This window comes from Neodiprion pinetum, chromosome 2 (assembly GCF_021155775.2).
Source record: "Neodiprion pinetum isolate iyNeoPine1 chromosome 2, iyNeoPine1.2, whole genome shotgun sequence".
In the NCBI taxonomy this organism is placed as follows: domain Eukaryota; kingdom Metazoa; phylum Arthropoda; class Insecta; order Hymenoptera; family Diprionidae; genus Neodiprion; species Neodiprion pinetum.
In genome coordinates this window covers 9317598-9339713 of record NC_060233.1, presented here as the reverse complement: position 1 = coordinate 9339713, position 22116 = coordinate 9317598, and the positions used below count along the sequence as shown (strand labels likewise).

The window sequence follows — 22116 nt, the reverse complement described above, 5'->3', positions numbered from 1 at the left end:
AACGTTGAAGAATTAGGGTAGGGATTGTTTTCTCTCTCTCTCTCCCTTTCTATCTCTCAAATAAGGATGATCGTATAGAAAATTTGACAGGGTCCATCCTCGACCCAATCTCAGCGTCCTCCGAAATCGCCTCAGTCATTCATTCCACAGTCTGCACTCATTTTTTCAATCATATTTTCTTTTATCGAACTTGCGTAAATCCGCCAAAACTTTTCGTCACACGGCGAATGTGGAATCGGGTATATTCACCTTGGAACACGTGCAAAGCTCGCTGTCTCAGTTTGAAGGGTTGCGAATTCTTGAAACTCTTCGTCAGTGAAACTTTTTTCAAGTATTCGAGCGTTGTTTCGAGGGTACTGCATATCTGTCCGGGATAATGTTAAAATCATCCATTAAATTCACCGTTTAAGGATTGCCTTAGTTTAATAATTACGCCATTTTTTGGCGATATATGAACGCGTATTAAAACAGCAATAAGCTTAATTTTTAAAGATTTCTTTGCCGAGAGGCAGACGAGATGCAAAATAAAGGATCGTTACTTCTGACATCCTGATCATTGTGTTGTAATTTGTGAATCGATACTGCCATTTTGTTTTATATTTTATACCTCTTCAAGACTGTAAGAATCTTGGTCCAATTCCCGTTCAACTATGCCCGCCATTTCGTTAAGATTTTTGTTGAGCTTCGCTTGAACGTCGACCAATTTCTTCACTTCGTCCCATTTCAGCCCGTTCCTTTTCGCTATTATCTGCGATAGAGCGAAACTCACGTATTTAACTGCAAATTTATACTTTCGTTCGTCTGCGATGTAATTATATGAAATTTCTTCTGCAAGAATTGTCGGAATTTAAGCTTCGATTTTCCCAATTCGGAATTCTGTTGCGTTTTAATTATTTACGGAGGGCTATAATGGAATGTGAGTGAAAAAGGAGGACAGTGATTAAACAAAGTCTAGCACTGTCATCCGCCGGAAATATTTTGCGAAGGACAATTTTGGCGTGACAGATGACGTTTTTTCACGCGATCAATACACGTACAATAAGAAAAGGTTACAACGAGATATTAATTTTACAGAGCGAGGAACAAGCATATCAGTAAAGAGACACGAGGGTTCAAATTGAAAGTTGAAAAACGTTTCAAAATCACCGGATCCTGTAATTGTCATAGTCAAGACAAGTGATTCTGAAAAGTTACTCGTTTGCGAATCATGTATTGGTTTACTTTCATGCGAAAATTGGTATTTGTTCCTAGAACATAAAAATTAATTAAATCACCGATGCGATGTTTGGCAAAGTTATAAAACTAGGTATTATTCAAATTTTTGGAAAATCGAACGAAAGCAAAAACGCGAATTTGATGAAATAAAAAACGTCGAATTATTTTTCGATATTTATCCTGAAGTGGGTTCGATTCGAAATTTTAAGATTTTAGAATTGAAAATATACGTGCCATTGAATTCTTTATCAAACAAGACTTTTTACAGTAATTTTCGATGAACTAAGCGCAGCGAGGACAAAATTGATGTTTACTATTATATATTCACTTTGATATTTAACACTCAATTATTTGCCAAAATACTCTCCACTGTCCACCAAGTTCAACTTTCTGCAATCTGAAGTTGAAAAAGTCGACTATGTGCATAAAAAAAAAAAAATAAATAAATAAATGAACAATGTATGCGAAAAAAGCAAAGAAACCAAAAATAATTAGTTCACATTTTATGTTTTCACGATTCAGCAAAAATTAAAGTAAATACGTCGGATGGAAAGCTACGTCATTATATCTTATAATCAAAAAACTAGTGAAATTTATTTTTTAACAAAAAAGTAAAAAGTACGACTTAATTATTCAACGTTTCTCTGCTTCATATTATTACTATCATTATCATTATTATTATTATTATTATTATTATTGTTATTATTATACCCATTTGAAAATCGGAGTTTTTATTTTACGCAAAGACCCAATTATCGGTATAAAAACAATCTCGTTTGTGGTTATTATGATTTTATGGTAAATCGTAATAAATAAATAAATATGATAAAATTATGGGGAAATGGGGGAATAATATTGGAGGGTGAATTCGTTACCTGGGCAGCGATTCGGCACTCCGCCACCCTGAGGTTATAGTCGGAGGTCGACGCCTTGTTGTGACGCGCCAGGGAATGAGCTATTACGAATACGGCGCTTCTGGGTAAGGTTACGTCGAAAGCTCGAAGGGGATCGAACTCAATGAGCTTCGCACAGCCTGAAACAACCCGTTTGAACACCTCTCGTTAAATTAGACCCATTGTCAGAGAATTTACCGAGAACGGATAATGGATATACGAGATCGAAACAATCCGGTCTATTTCCGCAATCGAACAACGGTCTGCCGGTGATATTCCTGGGTTTGGAAATAACTGGCAATTAATTAGCAACACATTTAGCCAACATCCTATTTCAGGTACAAACTCCACTCGGCGAAAATCCCTTTCCGGTGTTACGTCTGTGGTGGTTGTCTATTCCCGAGCGGTAAAGAATTGATCGTTTCAGCTTCGCTTTTACGCTCTAGAATAACCGGAGGTTAGGATAAGGGTGAAATAAATATAGGTAGTAGAATGGTTGAAAAAAAATCAGCCATTTGTTTTTTTAAATCCCCTATGAAATATTATACTTTGGGGCGGGCGAGGAAAGGGGGGGGGGGGGGGGGGGGGAAGATGCCTGCCAAAAGCTGAGCTCTTGATGTTAGTATTTTACAGATCGCCCATCGCGGATTTCTATTTTCCATTTAAATAGCATAGGAATTTTTTTTTTTTTTTTTTTTTATCATAGAATTTTTCAACTCACAAACAAATTTTAATGCAATTTGAAATTGTTTTTTTTTCCAAGATATGGAATGGAAAATTATAAACTACAATGTTTGAAAAGGAATTTACCGTTAAAAGTAGAATTGATATCAGTGAGGTTATTTATCATTGAAAGTAGAGCTTTACAAATTAAAAATTTGTGACAGGCATAAATTATGACAGGCATCTTTTTTTATCCCTACAAAAGTATTTCAGAGGGGATTAAAAAAAAAAAAATTCTAATAGGTAGGTTTAGAATATCAATTATATGCACCCAGAAAAATTTCATTTGATGTAGTAACTATAAAAATTCAGTGAAACAGGTATCGTTACAAAAACTGTTTGAATATTATTGAAATTACGAAAAACGAGGTACACGTAACTATTTTGCGCTATCGTCGATCCTTTTTTGGTTATTGCAACGCAAAGTCAGTTAGCTTAGTTTACTCTACTTTTTTATTTAAACAAGGCTTTAACGTCAATTTATCGTTGTACAAGCATTAAATTTCCGCAACAGTTGCAAGAAAATACAGCAACAGCGATCGTAATGAGAAAGAATAGCAACGGATGCTAGACTTTCCGGTAACAGCTAGAAAACTAATTTTCATTTCGTATCTAGAACTATATCATTCGATCGTGGTAAAAAATAAAAACAGTCAAGGACTGAGCGGTAATCGGAACTAAACATTTCTCTCATTGTGGTTATTGTGAGGTACTTAATGGAACAGTAGAAATCAAGTGTGCAGTTCGGAAGGTAAGGAGTCTAAAATGTGAGATTGTTGAGAGTTGGGAGGGGGAGGATGTTGGTTGATCAAAAGCGATAGCGAAAAGCGTGATGCTGGATGGATATAGTAGGGCAGAATTGAGACTGTGGGCGTGACGTAAGAAATGTGAGAGTTAGGAAGTAGTAATAGCCGGGTGTGGTACGCCGGACGTAACAGCAGTTCGAAACAGGTCGCTGAACGCTGGTATAGTTCGCTGTTGGCCCGTCCAACTTCTGCACGATGTGCATTTTGACACGCACGCGACTATTGTTTCGCATTGTTCGCATTTCATTGCTGAGGTTTTTATTTATAGCGAATTTTTGCTGTAAATCTTGTGCATGCTTTTAACTTTGTAAAATAGCGCTTAGTCGGACGAATTCTTACCGAATTTCCTTTTTATATTCCGGTGATATTTACAAGACCGTGTTAGATGTTTTTTTTTTATTTTTTTTTTTTCTTTTTCGACAACACGTTGACATTTACAGTCCTTAATTTTCACCAAAATTTTTGCGAAATTATCCAGGTTGCTGAAGTTTCACGAGTCGCGGTTCTGAGAAATGTTACGATTGAAACGTATCTGAATGTCGAAAAAGAAAATTGAAACACAATTTGGGAGAATTACTCTTTTCGAATGAGAATTATGCGGAGTTTTGGAAAGAATTGCAAAAATGAAGATCTCGCGAAGAACGAGATAACAAGGAAATCAAGAAGAAAAAATAGTACAGCTAACACAGAATTTTGAAAAGTCTAAAGAATTTTCGAATACGGAATTTCGTTTTTTAAAATTACGCACACACGCCGGCAATTATCGTTGGAAAGAATTTTTTTTCGACAATAACTGATTCGGACAACTTTTTTGCAGCAAAAAATTTTCACTCGATACGAGTTTTTTGTTCTTGGCTGATCGCACATTGATCCAAACTACTTCTGACTCTTTCACCTCGCATACTGTATGTTTTATGCTTGAAAGGCGCAGTAAATCATAATGCATCGATGATGTTTTCAACCGTCGGCGGTTCAAGGTTACCAGTAACGAAAAACACGATATTCACCTTCCTGGCCGAGAAAAGCGATTGCCTGGTCCATTCCACCGCCCTGAGTTCCAATGTATCGTTCAGCCCTTGCGCTGATTGTTCCCATGTCTTCTTTCGACCGATTACACTGCAATTTAAAATCTGTTTAAAGCCTCGTCGATACATGCGATGCGTGTACGTATCAAATTTCTGAAACGAAAAGCTTCTACGGGATCAAAGAGTTAATGTTGATCAGTTTTCCAGTAACACGACATATTTCTGGAATTATTGAACATGTAATTAAACCAGTTTTCGGCATCACGAAATACTTTCTGTAATTGACCGCGTTCTAATTACAAACTATTTTTCCAATTTGTAGAGAATTACTCTTTTTACTTTTGTAATTTGTGATCGAACGTAGAAACGATATTGCTTACTTTTGTCATTTACAATTGGGCGAAAAAACGATGCCAATTATTTTTGTAATCGGGTGAAAAAAACGTTACTAATTACATTTGTAATTGGGCGACGAAACTATACTAATTGCTTTTGTAATTTGTAATCAGAATAAAACAGAATACCAATTACAATTGTAATTTGTAATTTGAGGAAGAGAAAATGCTGATCACGAATGCACCATTGCGAGCATTTCCTCGTTTGCTTGAAGTGAGCGAGAGTCGAGGATAGAAAAATAAAAAAGAGAAACAGCGCGTTGTTGTCAACAAAATCTAATTAATCATAAAGTTTTCTGCCCGCGTAACTATAACAGATCTAGGTTTATATTCATATCGACTCTATCCTACGGGTATAAATTTTCCCAAGCTATTGCTTTCCGTATTTCTGCCTATAATTAATCTATGCATTGGCACGCCCATGTATTGCATACCTACGCACGTTTATATAGTATAACCTGGAGCATTCTACGTGAATTAAACCTGTCTCTGACTCTCACTGGGTAAATTTAATTTGAATGAAAGTTCGACTCCAAACTCCTTGATTTGACTTGCGAATATATTCTTAACAATACATCTTTTATGAAGCAGTAAACATTATCGTCAAATTCAAAAAAAACCTTTCTGCTCGTTTGATAAGATGACGTATCGATCAATAATGCCTAGATTTGGGGTCTTTTACTGTTTATCATGATTCGACGAATACAAACCACATTTCAAAAAATCAATCAAATTGTTCCGAAAATTAATAAAAATCATTTGGTCGACAATATAGTAAGTAATAAGTAATAATTTTGTTCAAGTTGTATGAAGTTTTTCAGAGCGTATTTAAATAAGTCAAACTGTTAAATAACATACGAATCACACGGTGAAAAGCTTTTCTCTCACTGCAGTTTAGTAAAAGCGAGTCGTTCATTGCTTAAATAGCTCTCGGATACGAGTCGCACATGCGACTCATGAATGACATGAACCAGGCAACGCATGTTGCAAATTTTCGCGGACGAAGCAGCTGGGGTTGAGTATATTTTTTGCTCTAGTTTTTTTTTCACTCTGTCTGTCTTGCGATAAGAAAAACAACCGGTGTGTGAGTTGTGCCCGTGGAACAAAAAGCTGCTTGGAAAAAAAAAAAGAAAAAAAAAAAGAAAAGAAAAGAAAAACGTTAATTAAAATAGCTTTCTACTTCATTGTTGATACATAATTAATAGCCTTTATTTTTAGAAGTTGGTATGTATATTATTTATATGCTGCTACAGGCGTGGCGAGTGATGCGTTAAAAAATTACGAAACGGATGTATGAGTGAAAGTTTTTTGCCCGTCTGCAAGTTGCCCCTGAGTGAAAATCAATGTTTTACAATTAGTAAAAACATGATTAATGCGGCTAGAAAATTCAAAATAATACGAAAACAAAAAAAAATAAATAAATAAATAAATAAAACAACAGAAAACACACACGCACGTGTATAAAAACTTTTTACACGGATAAAACTTTAGAAAATCATTTAGTGTAACCGAGTTGGCAATTTTGTGTGACATAAATTGTCCGGGACGCATTTTCATATAAAAACAGCAGATGAATGATCGTAACAATTTAAAATATATGTATTATGCATTCCTGACGGCTTTCCGAGTAAAAAAGAACTCCTATCGAGTTATTCGTTACCATTCGGTATCGTTTAATTTATATTTATGTCGTTGATCCGTGGCAAGTGAAAACAGCAATGGGTTAAACTTCCGTGATACTGGGGTAGTTTTAAAGTGGATTAGTTGCGGGCATCAAACAAAGGAACAAGTTTTGGAACTGCGGTATAATGATCTCGTTTTAGGAGTGCGAAGGGACGGAAGGCTGAGCTCGACGCGAATCTCGTGAACACTAAACTCGCCAAATTTAGGCACAAACTTTACCCGAGTTTTAATATATAATACACGGAGAGGATTTCCTGCGGCGAATTGTCCGTTTTGTTTATACTTAATTTATGTCTCACTTGAGTGGAAGAAATTCTAACCGACGTTTTATTCGCGATGTTTATTGCAATAGTTTTATCCACCCAGAAATTTTTCCAACATTTTTCCGTCGCTTTATTGTGTCTTAGAAAAATTACGCTGTCAGTCTTACACAGAAGAATGTGTGAAACGTGGACTTTATATCGTGTTGAAGTAAAAACACAAAGTGTTATTAGAAATTATGAAATTCCGGAAAATTTACCGACTCACAATTTGCATGAATTGAAATAAATTTATACGACACGAATTCTGAACAGACGGATAAAAATTCTCGTCAACTCAAATTGCTGTATAAATATTTGTTACGTTCATTTTGGTTTTGTAATGTACAATTCAAAACTGTTGGAAAGGGTAGGGGAAAAAAAAAAAAAAAAAAAAACAGGAAAGCGTGGATGGATGAAAAAACACTTTTGGTTACAATAAGAAAACAAATATCGTTTTCAATAAAATAATAGTAATGGAAGTGTATTGTGGGTATTGAGTAAATGTCAGTTTGTTAAAAAAAAAAAATTCACTTGCAAAATGCTCGAATCGAAACGTCTGATGAAAAATTTCCAAGGAACATTATTTAAACGAAATTTTGGACCAATGAAAGATGAAAAAATGTTCGGCTGTTGATTGTGTTGTAAATTTTTCGAGGGATTCGTTGCGTGTCGGAAAGTTTTAGCCTCACTACTGCATCAGCAGCGCCCCGCTTGATGTTCTTAAATCCTAATACGAGTTTCCGATCGCTTTTGATGAGAAGTTGTAGATGCCGGAGGGCTCCGCAACTTCGATTGAGGGGCTGAGCAAAGAATAAATAAAAAAAACAAAATAAAAAAAAGAAACTTTCCGACCAAATTGGAAGTTGACGAGGCGAGAGGCGTTCGGTTTCGCAGCTCTGCTACAGACTTTCAGATCGTATCCAACCCCAATTGACCCCGAACCGCTACGGGAATTTATTTCCCTCCCTCTCACTCTCTCTCGCTCTCTCTCTCTCTCTCTCTCTCTCTCTCTCTCTCTCTCTCTCTCTCTCTCTCTCTCTCTCTCTCTCTCTTTCTCTTCCTTTTTCTACTTCTCACCCCCTCAGCTGCGCACACTTTGTCGCCATATAATTTCATTTTCTATTTTCCTCCTTTCTCCATCCCTTTCTTCGCTTTCTTTCAGAATTTCTCTCCGTTATACATCGAACGTATAAATGGAAGAAATTCCTGCAGCTTTTACACCATACCGTAGATTACTCATATTTTTGTCGGATGAAAAAATTTCGACGCAATGTATAATAAAATACAAATATTAATTCTACAATTCTCAAAAACTCGTCGTTGAAATTAATCTGTGCATGAGAAATATCGCTGGATGAAAATATCAGTTGTCGTTATTGAAACGTACGAATATTGTGATGCTTTGTCACGTATTTCCCGATGGTTGAAAAATTAATCTGTCCCTTCAGTTGACTCGATTTTTCCAGCGAAATAAGTTTGTGTCAAGGGAGTTAGATGGCCTTTTTCAAACATTATTTTTGACTTCACGAATAACGATAGATACTTGATTTTTTTTTTTTAACTCGAAGCATTCATTTATCAACTTTATTCACAATTGAGAAAAAGTCATTCAGCTGTAGTAATCAAAAAAAAGTTATTAACAATAACGTGCAGTGTTCCCCGCGCACTATTGAACATTGTACATAAAATCTCGAAAACTGCTCCAACTGTTTGGATGAAAATTTAAACTAAGGCAGACAGTGAGATTCCCTGCAGCGTGTTGGGTGCGGAATTTCGGAGAAAATCTTGAAAAATAAAAAAAAAGTTATAAAAATAAAAAAACTTTGCCGAATTCTGAAAGTGAAAGAGGGTTTCAAGTTTTATTTTTTCAAAATCTGCTTGAATCAAGGTAATCAAGGACTGTCCGTTATACGAGTTAATGAGAAAAATAAATGACAGCTTACCTCGCTGAGATGCATGGTTCCGAGTACTGCGGCTGAAACGAGAGCACTGGAACTCGAAAGTCCGGAACTCGGTGGAACGTTTCCCCAAACGGCTGCAAGCATCCCGTTCGGTTGACGTCCCTCGGGAATCTCGTCCAGGGCACCCTTCACACCGCATAGGAAATAGTTTTGCCACGCGGGACTTCCGTCGAAAGAACTGGTCCTAGGATCAGGCAGATTTGTCTAGTCAGTGACGATGCATCGTGAATATGGTTAAAGCTTCTTCTTTATATAGTTGTAATATAGGTATATTCGGTGGAACGACGATTGGGTTCTTTTCGATAATCGGATAAAGAGACGCAGTGCTTGTTCGTCGAGATTAAAATACAAACACTGGGCAAAATGAATGGCATTCAAATCCGCGCCATGGAATTAACGGGGGGGGGGGGGGGGGAGGGGGGGGGGGGGGGGGGGGGGGGGGGGGGGGGAAGTGTCCAATGCCCCTGTTCCAGACGAAATTCCGATCAACTGTTTATCTCTACTTTACACAGCAAAAAAGGATATTAAAATGAAAATCGCTTATAATTATGCTTCAACGTACGTTTATTCGCAAATTAAAATTTCTCGGAATTAGAGTGGTTATTATACCTAACAAAGTGATTTAATAAACCGGAAATTTTTTCACCCTTGATGCCAAGCGAATCTGAGAATTAAAATTTTATAATATCGTTATCGGCGGCTTTGTTTGTCTGCAGAAGAATATGCTTTTCAGGATTCATCTTTTGTTTAACCAAAGCGAAAACAAGAGTCCAACACCGAACCGTTCTTGAAAAAATTGTAAATGAATTCAGGAATCCTAAATCGAACGGGTGAAAAAAAAAAATAAAAAATACGCAAAAACAATACGGGGTGTACAGTTTCGTGTGTTTGATATCGAGTCCAAATCTGAGTTGGTATCAACGTTTAATTATAAAACAGCAGAGAGCGAGATGGTTAGAGAGTTCGTACGCTTTTTTGAATTTGAAATTCCCCGACTTTTCCAGTAACCATCCAAAACATATGCCGCTAAATAATGACAACTTTTTTTTTACACGTTAATATACCAATACCTTCAATATTAATTCAATAATTAAAACTGTTTTGTACTGACTTTCATATCCAAGAATAATATTTACTCACCTTCAATATTACCTACTAACTATCTTACTGTCTAACTATCAATTTACAAACAGTAGCCTGCAATTTTCCGTAAGGAAATAACGAAAGAAGGTTTGTTATTAACTAATATATGCTACGAAACAAAATTTTAAGTGCAATTTTTTTTTTTCCAAGATCGATAATACTTTTTATAAGAACGAGTTTTTTTCTTCGACAGCCTCGAAATTCCAGTCTTATTTGCGAAACTCCCTGATTTTTCTCTGCTGTAAGAAATTCCCTGAGCTTTCCCGGTTTTCCATATTTTACCTGTGCGTACGAACCCTGGGTACGGATATATCGGAGGTGAGAAAGTTGGCGTTGATACACCTGTTTCTGGTAACGACCCGCCACGGGCGGGCAAAGCAATTTCGTCCTATTACTCGTATCACCCAGGACAAGGCGACGGGATGATCTGAACCGAGACTTCATTACTTCCGTTTCCCCGTATCTACTCGTCTTCTCCAACCACTTTCGCAAGCTTCCGTATCCCGCGACATGAAGACATTCCGTCGAAAAGGTCGACGATTTCGAATCGAAATTGATCCAAGTACGTACATAAAAGTATCCGACTAACAATAAGACTGCATACGATGAGAAAAATTTCATTCGTTACAGTAACTAGAATAATTCAGTAAAACAGGTATCGTTAAAAAGACTGTCTGAATATTGTTGAAATTACGAAAAACGAGGTACGCCTAACCATTTTCCGCTATTGTCGATACTTTTTTGTTAATTGCAACACAAAATCAGTTTGTTCGGCTTTAACGTCAATTTATCGTTGCACAAGCATTAAATTTTTACAACAGTTGCAAGAAAATATAGCAACAGTGATCGTAATGAGAAAGAACAGTAACGGATACTAGACTTTCCGGTAACAGCTAGAAAACTTTGAAAAAAATTGAAAATAGTCAAGGACTGAGCGGTAATCGGAACTAAAAATTTCTCTCAGTGTAGGGCATAAACACCCTCGACCCTCTATTTATACTTTGTAAGACAGAGAACATGGCGCTGGTGAGAAGTGAAGAGTAACAAGGATCGGACTACCCTGCGTTCTGCGTTCGGATTCGTATTTTTCGAATATCAATTTATATACGTTTCGGCTCGGCTTGATTTTGCCCCAGCGACTCGAGGAATGACACTATCGTTTATCAAACTCCGCGCGATGATCCAACCGAGATATAATTTTCTTCTACGGTTATTAATGGACGGTCCTCGTAGCGAAATTTTTTGCCACGTTTCTAGGCTCTAACTTCGACGACGGGACTTGACAGTCGGGAGCTTTTCGCCTCCCTCGATATTACGGCGAAAAGCTTCGCGGCGATGTCTGTACATCGCTTACAAATAGAACCGCGTTACGATATCGGCGCGTTGATTAATTGTTTGTGCTTGGGTGTATAGTCGAAACCAAGACTCAGTAGTGCATAAATTGTATCCTCAGGAGGATTCTACTGTGAACCTCGGAAATTGACTCTAATAAGGATTCCACAGCCGTTATTCGGTCGAGAGAAAGGATCGGGTGAATCGGAGCGTCGCTCCTTTGTCTAGGAACGGGGTTAAAGTTCCCAATTTGAAAAGTTCCGAAATCGTCTAATTCCGAATGATTTGAAACTTGAAGTAAAGAAATCGAAATTTGAAGAAACGACAAGGTTTCGAATGGTCGGAAAGCCGATGGCTCAAAGTTCCGAAAATTCAATTTGCGATAGAGCAAAGTTCCGAAAAGTAAAGCCCCGATAGAGCAAGATTCCAAAAAATAAAGTTTCGGTAGAGTAAAATTCCGAAAGTTAAGATATGCTTACACAGCGCAGTTTACTCAACGAGTGGTTACGACAAATAAGAAAAACCGAAATCAGAATGAACTGGATTCCGAAAATAATAATACTTAAAATCCGAAACAAGGAAAGATAAAAATAAAATGTTATGAAATTTCACCGAGCCAGAAATTCACGGAACTGAAAATCTTGGATCATTCAGAATTTCGATGATTCAGATTTTTTAATCTTCTCATTCTCGCACTTTCAGAAGTTTGACTTTTCGGAATTTTGACCTTTCTGAACTTTGCGCTTTCGGAACTCTGAGCGTCGGGTTTCGGGCCATTCGAAACTTTGATGTTTCGTCAAAGTTTAATTTCTTCGTTTAATTGTCGCGACGAAAATTCGGAATCCAGCGCTTTCGGAACTTTTTAAATTCGGAATTTGAACTCCGCCCCCTTTGTGCAACAGCCTCGAGTTGATACGATGAAACGCTTTCAACATCTTGACGTGTTTCTTCGGATGACAAATAGGTAGGTAACCGTCGTAAAACTAGCCTTCTAGGTTCAGGCGAAGAAATGCTTAAAAACCTCAGTCCGTATCGCGTCTATGCCACAGGGATTTGCGAACGGTTCGGTAAGATTGGTATCTTTGATCGGACATTTGTCGGGTGATTTTCTGTCAACAAGCTCGGATTCTCGCCTGACGAGGGTGCTCCGAAAGACCGATGCTTCTTTTCTTTCCGAAAGAGTAAGGGAGAGGAAAAAAGAAGGAGGAAGAAAAAAATTGACATAGACAAAGGATGGAGGGCTTACTCACCGGATGTGACCGAAATCGCACTCGAAATCCGAGTATTTCGCCTCCAGATTTGTCAACCGCAGCATTCCGTCCTCCGTCGAGGAGACCGCCACCAATACGTCCTGTCTAATGGCCATTGGACACACCGCGTAACCGCAGTAGTCGATGTGTTCCCCGATCAGGTTCACCCTGCGGCAAGTTATCGTCATTTTATGTCAAAGTGGAACGGATATTTTATCCTTAGAGGCACAACTGCGTCGTGGTCCAAGATCTGAGTTCAGTTTTCGAAATTAAATTGCCCGATTATTAAAGTACGAATGCATGTTTTTAAGATATTTGTATTTGAATTATGAACATTGGAAATTAACAACCGAAATTCTTCTATTCGGAAGAAAAAATCGTCCGTTATGGCATTTATTTTATTTATTAAAATTTTCACCAGCAATTCATACAAGTCAAAGTCATCCGTATTCTCACTTATTTTAGGAGTTCTGGTCCTGGATTTGCAATGAGATTTCAAAAATTGATTTGATATGTGAACATTGAATATTTGGTATAGTTTATAACCTAAGGGTTTTTGCGTCGACTCGTTTAACAATATGTAAACGAACCGAATCTGAATTCAACATGTTAATAATCTTAAATTTCTAACATCTTTATAGTTGTAAAAATTCTAAAGCAGCGATTTCAGACATTTTTACATCCATTTTTATACAGTCCAGACAAAGTTGCAGAGCAGATTTCTTCGATTGAAATTTTGTTTCGTCGTTTCCAACTTATGCATTCAATGTTACATTTGAAATTAAAGTAAGTCCTGTAACAACCATTAGGATCACTTTTACCGTTCGGAAATACCCGATGGAGGGTGGTTAAGTGCTAATGGTCAATCTCTATTTCATCCCTAATTTCAAGGGATAATGGGGTGCGGTGGATTAATTCTGAGGGCCGATTTCAGACTTTTGACGGTCCCCACATTTTGCCATCGTGATTTTCGATATCCGCTGATGGGCGATTATTACGAAGCTTAAATTTGTCACGAGCGATTTGAAATACAGTTATTCGGCACAACTACTCCGAGAATTGCCTGCGGCCGGGATTTATGAAAATTGGCAATTTTCAGCATGCACACGGGTATTCGGAAGCAGCACAGCGATCCAGGTATTCACTCCTGCAGCCCGGTTTGGCAAATCAACCAGAACGTGATTTGCAATTTTCCAATTTAAAGTACAACCGCGGTGCTGATAGAAATAAAAATTATGAGGTGTAGAATCCCTGGACTTTTCTGCACATCACTTTTCTGAATCATAAAACTTTTCTCTGAACTGTGATAATTTCACGCTGAAAAATCGCTTTCGTTATTTCAGTTCGGTTTACTTGTTCCGGAGTTTTATACACAAGAGAGGTGAAAAATTTTGTTTACGAACTTAGTTTATCAATAGAATCGTATAACGGTAGGTACTGAATGCGCACGTAGCGATGCTTCTTGAATTCAGGGCAGTAATGGAATGCGCGAACGATTTCCCGAATGGTCCCATACCTTTCCCAAATGGGTCCGTAATCATCGCTTGTGTATATATATATATATATATATATATATATACACATACATGCACACACGAAAGCCATTCCAATCGTTCAAAATGACGCGGGTTACCGAAACTGCTCATATGTCACCGATTCGCGGGTAATATTTTCTCGAGATGAATGCAGACGGTCTCAACTTTACGGCAAACGTTACCGAAACGATCTTGCGTAAACCAGAGTCCTTGGTGGATTATAGATATATGCGCAAGGTACACTTTTCCGCAAAGATTCTGAGACGGGTAAGTTTTTGGACAAGTTCGTTATGTTGGCAACGCAGAATCAACCCGCAGCGCCACCGCCGACCGACAGCGAAACTGGCTCAATCTTTCTGAACGTAACGTAACTTATGACGACCTCACTGAAAATGTTGATGTGTTGAATCATAAAATTTTGCGAACGAATTCAACGTGTCATTTTTTCACAAGATTTTTTATGTAAATTTGATGAAATATTTAAGAAATAACTTAACAAATTACAAAAGCACGAATCGTCATATATGCTAGATCAAAAATCATGTAGTGTACTTTTTTTATTTACAATATTATAGCGTAATTTATTACATTATTTTTCATGTGAATTTGATGGAATCTTATATAAGAAATCACCTGTTGTAGTAAATCTGTTGATTTGTGTTTTTGTAATTTATCATGTGATTTCTTATATATTTCGTCGAGTTTACAAGACAAATCGTGTAATAAATTGCACGCTTAATTCATTCTCAACTTATATGATTTAACAGGTGAACATTTTCGGTAGGGGGTGGTCATGGGTTATGTTGTGTTTGGAAAGATTGAGCCTGTTTCGCAGACGGCCGTTGGCGGCGATGCTGGTGGATTCTGCGTTGCCAACGTAACCGACTTGTCCGAAAAATTGTCCGTCTTAGAATCGCTGCGGGAAAGTGTACGCACAGCGTGCGCTTCGATCGATGTAATTGGTTACAAAACAAATGATTCGGCCTGCCGCGGTGATATACGATCGTGTTTGTGTCATTTGGTTTAGTAGGGCGAAGACTAACCTTCCGGGAACTCTGACGAAGAATGAAGGCTCCCGGTGAAATCGGGCGCTAAAGTGATTACCGATGGTGCTGAGCCTGGCCGCATCTCGGCTCTCCTTCGCAGCCACTATCGATACACCGACGCCTCCTTTGTCCCTCTTCCTTGATTCATCACCGTTCCTCTCCTTTGACATGTCTGGAAGCCACAACATGATAATTACAGTGTTATACCGTGGATACCCTGATTGATAGCCGCTGCGTACTTTTCACTTATCGGTATATCCTCATCTCGGGGGGTTCGTCACTTAAAGTGAAATAAGTTTATTAGGTTCGTTTGATCTTTCAACTGATGAGTCGGGTTGAATGAAAAATTCAATATAACCCCGGAATTCATATCTTTAGCCATATACATCGAGTCGATATTTTTTAGTCGGTAAAATTAATACAACTTATGAGCTAATGAGTAACAATGCATTATTAAAAATTGTGATGAAATTTTCGAGGAAATCACATCAAGTATAATGAGAATCGTGACAAGTCGATGAGATAATTTGAAAAAATTTCGGAAATTGTTGTCGATGTTACGAAACCTTCGAAATATCATTTGACGACATTTTGATGGGCTGAGAGGATCAACTTCTTCGACTGTTGTAGAATGAGTTTCTGATTAGATTTACTCGCAAATGAACTCCCTAAGATTCATCGAAAATTATTCCTGAAACTATATTACATTAATCAATGAAAGTTTGTATTTTATTCCAGCTTTGGCATCATCTTCACCGAAGATGTAAGCTAAATGCACCGTAAAATACGCATTGGACCATCCTTACATTGAGAAAATTTTCATTTGTTACAGTAACTAGAAAAATTCAGTAAAACAGGTATCGTTAAAAAATCTGTTTGAATATTGTTGGAATTACGAAAAACGAGGTACGCCTAACCATTTTGCGCTATCGTCGATCTTTTTTTGGTTATTGCAACGCAAAATCGGTTTCTTCGGTTTACTCTGCTTTTTTAGTTAAATAAGCCTTCAACGTCAATTTATTGTCGCACAAGCATTAAATTTTCGCAACAGTTACGAGAAAATATAGCAACAGTGATCGTAATGAGAAAGAATAGCAACGGATAGTAGACTTTCCGGTAACAGCTGCAAAACTAATTTTCATTTTCTACCTAGAACTATATTTTTCGATTGTGGTAAAAAATAAAAATAGTTAACGACTGAGCGGTAACCAGAACTGAAAATTTCTCTCGGTGTACGTCGTTGCGTCATTAATATGCCTGCTTATTAAATTTCCCCATGATAATATCCAAATTAACTACACCTCCCTGGTTATGAGCCTCTCTTGCCCAGCTGCACGGTGAAACCCAAGAAAGTCATATTCCAGTTTAATTTGCAGCTAGGGGGAGGCAGAGAGGCGGGGCAACGACTACTGCAGGACACTGGATGTGCCTGATGCTTGTCTAGCAGGACTCGGCGCCGCTCCTGACGGCGGGAAAGCATCAATCCTCTCCCCGGTCAACTCCGAGACCAAGCTTGCGCGAGCTCGTTAGCTATTCGGTCGATTATACAACGTCTAGTCGAGCCAAAAGACGACAAGATAAGGTCGAATCGCCCCGGAGCTTCGGGACTCCTGATCTAAGCCTTTCGCTCCTTTTATCCGTTGACATGGTGCAAAAAAGGAAAAGCTTTCTTTTTTTTTTTCTTTAATTTAATTGCTTACATAAATACGCGTATTCAGACAGGAAGAGTTGAATGACTTCGATCATTCCATTCATCCGCTACGATACCTTTTCCTATATTTACCAAGTTTACGATCGTTAAATTTCATACCTTGCTCTCGAGTCTGGAAATCCAATACCGGACGATCGTACAGTCTCGACGCAGAGTTGCACATCGGTTTGATTGTCAACCGAGCGATTACGATTTCTATCGTTTATGGGTGAATGTTTATTATCCTTCTTTTATCGAAGAGAATAAAATCCTTATGCACGACCAAAGTTGTACAGCATGCTATAGACTAGGGAATGTTCAAGTGGATTGAAACTTTTGGTGACGTCATTCCGGTAATTTTAATATTATCACGTTACACTCGACGAGCAGACTCGTGATGACGGTCACGAGTATTCGCAGTGACAGGGAAACAGAGACAAAGATTTTGAACGCGAAATTGAATTACATTATTTACACACGGGTATTGACGGATATTAAATTCTTCGATGCAAATTCAACTTTGGTGTCATATTTCCGAGATAGTATCGGATGTTGGAAATAAAAATGACGCGATGCTTCATTCACAGCATGACGAGAAAATAATTACAATTGGAACTTTCAGATTATTTTCCTTTTGCCGGATTCGTATAATCATAAATTACGTGGAACAATTTCGTTTTTTACTGTGCAACTGTAGTAATACTACTAAAAACAGTTTCTTGGAACGCGATATCGCAGCGATCGTAACTGTAATAAAGATACATGTGCATACATATATACATATATATATATATATATATATATATATATATATATATATATATATATATATATATATATTAGGCTGATTCAAAAAAAACGGCTGATTTTTTTTTTTCAAAATCCTCACATAAAAACTTCCGAGAAGGTGTGAAAAGACGCCTGTAAAAAGCAGAGCCCTTAATATTATTATTAAGAGGTCGCGCATCGGGAATTTCTATTTCCCGTTTAAATAACACAGGAATAAATTTTTTTAAATTTTGCAATTTCGTATTTTTGCAACGGCTCATTGAATTAGCGGACCAAAGCATATTTTTGTAGGAAATTTGACGCTCTACAAAAAAAGTCCTTACAAAGTTTTCGATAGTCACACTCCTTCAAAAGTTATTCGAGGTCAAAGTTGAACTTACAAAAAAATTCAATGTTTTTTTTTTTCGATGATACTATGAATCTTTTCTCATTATTTTGTTATAAAGATATATTTAATAAATATATCTTACTCTAATTGGGCTTTTTCAATCATTAATTTTCCCATCGAGTCAATATAAAGTTACCTTACAAAAATGCGATGTTAAATAATAAACATGTTATCATGGAGAATCCATAACTGATGCACTTGACTATTTAAAAATGTAATTGTTTCGAAATCTATCCTCTTTATAACAAAATAATGGGAAAAGATTCATAGTATCATCGAAAAACAGAAAAAACATTGAATTTTTTTGTAAGCTCAACTTTGACCTCGAATAACTTTTGAAGGAGTGTGACTATCAAAAACTTTGTAAGGACTTTTTTTGTAGAGCGTCAAATTTCCTTCAAAAATATGCTTTGGTCCGCTAATTCAATGAGCCGTTGCAAAAATACAAAATTGCAAAATTTAAAAAAATTTATTCCTGTGTTATTTAAACGGGAAATAGAAATTCCCGATGCGCGACCTCTTAATAATGATATTAAGGGCTCTGCTTTTTACAGGCGTCTTTTCACACCTTCTCGGAAGTTTTTATGTGAGGATTTTGAAAAAAAAAAATTGGCCGTTTTTTTTGAATCAGCCTAATATATATATATATACACGTTCTCTTGGTAAACTGGCAGCATTCTATATGTATGTACACGAGTGTGTGTGTGTGTAGTTAACTCGCCGAGATATTTCGCCGCGTATGCACGTTATATACGCGATAAGACACATCGTTGAATTCGCATTCTTCGAATAACGCTGGCGAGTGTAAGGATAGCGAATACAATAAAAAAATGAAATAAAGGACTGAAATTTATTGGTACTCTGCAGATCACAAAATAATAACTATGTCATATATAAGTCTGCATCAATAGTATGAAAAATTACAAAAAAAGAGGTAGGCGTTTAAAACTTGATGCTTTGATACATCGTCAAAGGGTCCTCGGTAACATTTACAGCGGAGTTTTAAAGAAAATTCCAAGTAGATAATAGCTCCATGAATTATACGTACATTGTTCTATACGGCAGTTAAATTTTCAGAACATTGTACTCCTCAGAAGTGGATACAAAAAAAAAATAAAAAAATTACCCTGTCGATTTGAGTGCTGCTTTCCTCGGCTTCTTGGGGGAACGAAGTATGGATTATACTATACATATGTACGGCGGGTTGGGAAGACGAAAAAAAAAAAAAAAATAGTTACTATTCGAATTCGATTTCGTTAAAACGAGGATTTTACTTTGTTCGTTAAACAATTTTTATATCCTAAAGTCCGTTACGCAGCTTATTATCTCGGAACGCGTTCGCCGATTTTTTGCCCCCACCCCCCCTCCGTGAAGCAGATATTTCATGAGCTAATTTTCTAATCGAGGTATAATTCTTCAGTATATATACCCGAAGGCATATTATTTTTTTTACCAACGATCGTACTTTCACGTTGGTCTTCTTTTCCACACATGTATTTTTTTTTCGTCTCCTTTTTCTGTTGCTTTCATTTTAAAGCTGCTGCACGTCTCTGGATAATTAGAGATTGTGCAAATATTGTGTCTGCGGCTTGTATGCATAATATGGACGTGTTAATGTACGTACAAACGCATCTGCGATGTGTACGTACAGTCGTCGACGAATTCGGGACGTTGCGTCACGCTTTATAACTCTCGTTACATATGGAAATCAACGCTGAATTTGTGTAATTGTCATTGCGAAGCGACAAGAGTCAAGAGTAACTATATAGGGTGGTTCATTAGGCTGATCTTGAAGGAGCAGCCTACAAATTTCTCACTCGAATGAGTTTTACGCTCAGAAAATATAAACGACGCGATGTAAAAGGAAATTGTTTTTTTTTCCACTTTGGTGATCCAAGTAACTCATAAAAAAAACAATTTTTATCCGTATGACAAGTTGTAAAATCGAGTGAATTTCAATAATAACATGAATTATTGTATCCTATACTCATCGATACTCTGTTTGTCTTCACTCGACGATTTTGAATGAAACTCACACACACAAGTAACCGGAAATTACTATCTCGTACGACGAGTGGGGGATAGGAACAGAAAATATACTATCAATTTTTCCGTGTGTAGGAGTGAACTTCGGAAGTTAACCCAAAACGATAAACAAACTGTTTTGTAAGACCTAAAAACGATTGTAGAGCCAAAATGAAATCGCAAGCGTGTCAGAGGTGGCCATTATGAATTTTTTTTTTTTTTTTTTGCAACCATTTGAGCTCATTTGTCAAACTTTTTGCAAACAGTACACTTATGTTGGACAACCATTGAACGTTATCTCTGTTTCACATTTCACGCGGTAAATTGGGCTTAAAATTTGGCGCCCAATGGACGTATACATACAAATACGGATTGCGCGCGCAGTTCTTTATATCGCCAAGCGTCGCGTCTGCTGGCCTGTCGACGAACCAACGCACCGGTTTCTACGTCAGCATAATATGCAATATTTAAAGTACCGGGTTCCGTAAAATTTTCACTGCAAAGTAGCGTATAAGCCAGCGTAAGTATGGAATGGAAAGCAACTTGATATTAAAAGGCGGTAAAGTGTAGTTTTTGGATAAAACGTACCGTCGAAAGTTCGTCTGTAGCTTCGGCTTGCGTATAGAACTCAACTGCAAGTTGAACACCACCTTATCGAAACAGATTAACTTATCGCGCTATTGGTACAGTGTGAGTTTATTTTCTTTCTTGTATGTTAAACAAACGCCTGAATAACATTCCCGGTTATCGATCTGTTAACACAGCTGTTTTCAAGAGCTTTTATACCCTGCCACATTAGGCGTTGCTTCCAACTTGCCTTGGCCATCTTTTGACAGAAGGTAGGAATTATTTGGTGAAACTTTGACGTGGAATAACCAGGTCCTACAATGAAAAAACTCAGTTTTTTACCTTGAAAGAAATTTTGTACATTTCGCCATCAAATCAAATCCAAAATTCGAATTTCATTTTCAGTTGGCAGTACATTTTCTCGTTACTGTCAATCGATAACTTATCCAGTGACTGGAAATATACTGAGATCTCGCTTACTGGCTGTCGGTAACTTATCTACAGGGTCGAATATGTCAGTAAGATAAATTCAGTGGTCGATGCCCTTCAGGTCAGGCAAGACGACTCTCTGGAATTCACTGTCAGTCGGTATCCAACGAAAGCCACACACCGAACCGATGAATACTCATCGGTCATGCCGTCTCTGGTTCGTAAAAAAATTCCACAGATATCGCCAAAGGTTTGGTACAGACGCAAATTACATGGTTTAAATCATTGTTCGGTATCTACATGTTATGATTTCTCGGAAACAGTGTCAATTGAAATTGATGGGAGGAAAGTGTCTCTGAATGGTGAAAAGTTACGAGAATAATTAATTGAATGAGTTTCGTAGCTTACACATGGTTTTATCACCCTTTCTTTGTCAGTGAAACTATTCTACCGTTGATAGAATCGGAAGACCCGTTTCCTGGGGTTCGCAGGCCAGTTCGAAGCCTTATAAAAATGCTCGCGAAGGAGGATTAGATTTGTGTAGATGTTTGTATGCGCGACGAGCATTTGAAGTAAAAGAGGAAAAGAATGAAAGTGTAAAAATAAAGGTACACAACCCTCAGCACGCAGTTGTAACGCATCCGCGGGACGCGTTATACGCGGCATGGTGGCGTTTGTACATCCCTTATAGTGGGCATTAATGTCCCCCCCCCCCGTAACTTTTATTGTAGCATCATAAGGCAGACGTTAGTTTAATTCGCATTACGCCCTTCATAAATCCGGCAGATTCGTTTGGGGGTTGAGGGAGGGAACCGCGCGGGCGTGTATAAAGTAAAGTGTACCTCCTGCACGGTTAGTTGAACGAGGGGAAACCAGCCCTGCAGAGCCCCTCAGCTTTCCTCCGATTTCGAGACAGTTT

The 22116-nt window shown here is 37.6% G+C and overlaps 1 protein-coding gene across 4 annotated transcripts in view; it reads right to left on the bottom strand.

Moving 5' to 3' along the window:
* Galk (N-acetylgalactosamine kinase) overlaps positions 1-22116 on the bottom strand; it is a 75375-nt gene that overhangs the window by 4012 nt on the left and 49247 nt on the right. Inside the window, exons 1-8 of one of the 4 annotated variants that reach the window (XM_046611200.1) lie at positions 20790-20959; positions 15307-15481; positions 12729-12896; positions 8986-9187; positions 4645-4753; positions 2091-2248; positions 608-748; positions 250-364 (exon numbers count right to left, since the gene is read on the bottom strand). In XM_046611200.1, coding sequence (XP_046467156.1) covers positions 250-364; positions 608-748; positions 2091-2248; positions 4645-4753; positions 8986-9187; positions 12729-12896; positions 15307-15479 — 1066 coding nt within the window. In that variant the 5' untranslated portion in view covers positions 15480-15481; positions 20790-20959. Of the gene's footprint in view, positions 1-249; positions 365-607; positions 749-2090; positions 2249-4644; positions 4754-8985; positions 9188-12728; positions 12897-15306; positions 15482-17119; positions 17316-17474; positions 17494-20789; positions 20960-22116 lie in introns of those variants that run through there. The other 3 variants (XM_069133512.1, XM_046611199.2, XM_046611201.2) reach the window with 3 other exon arrangements.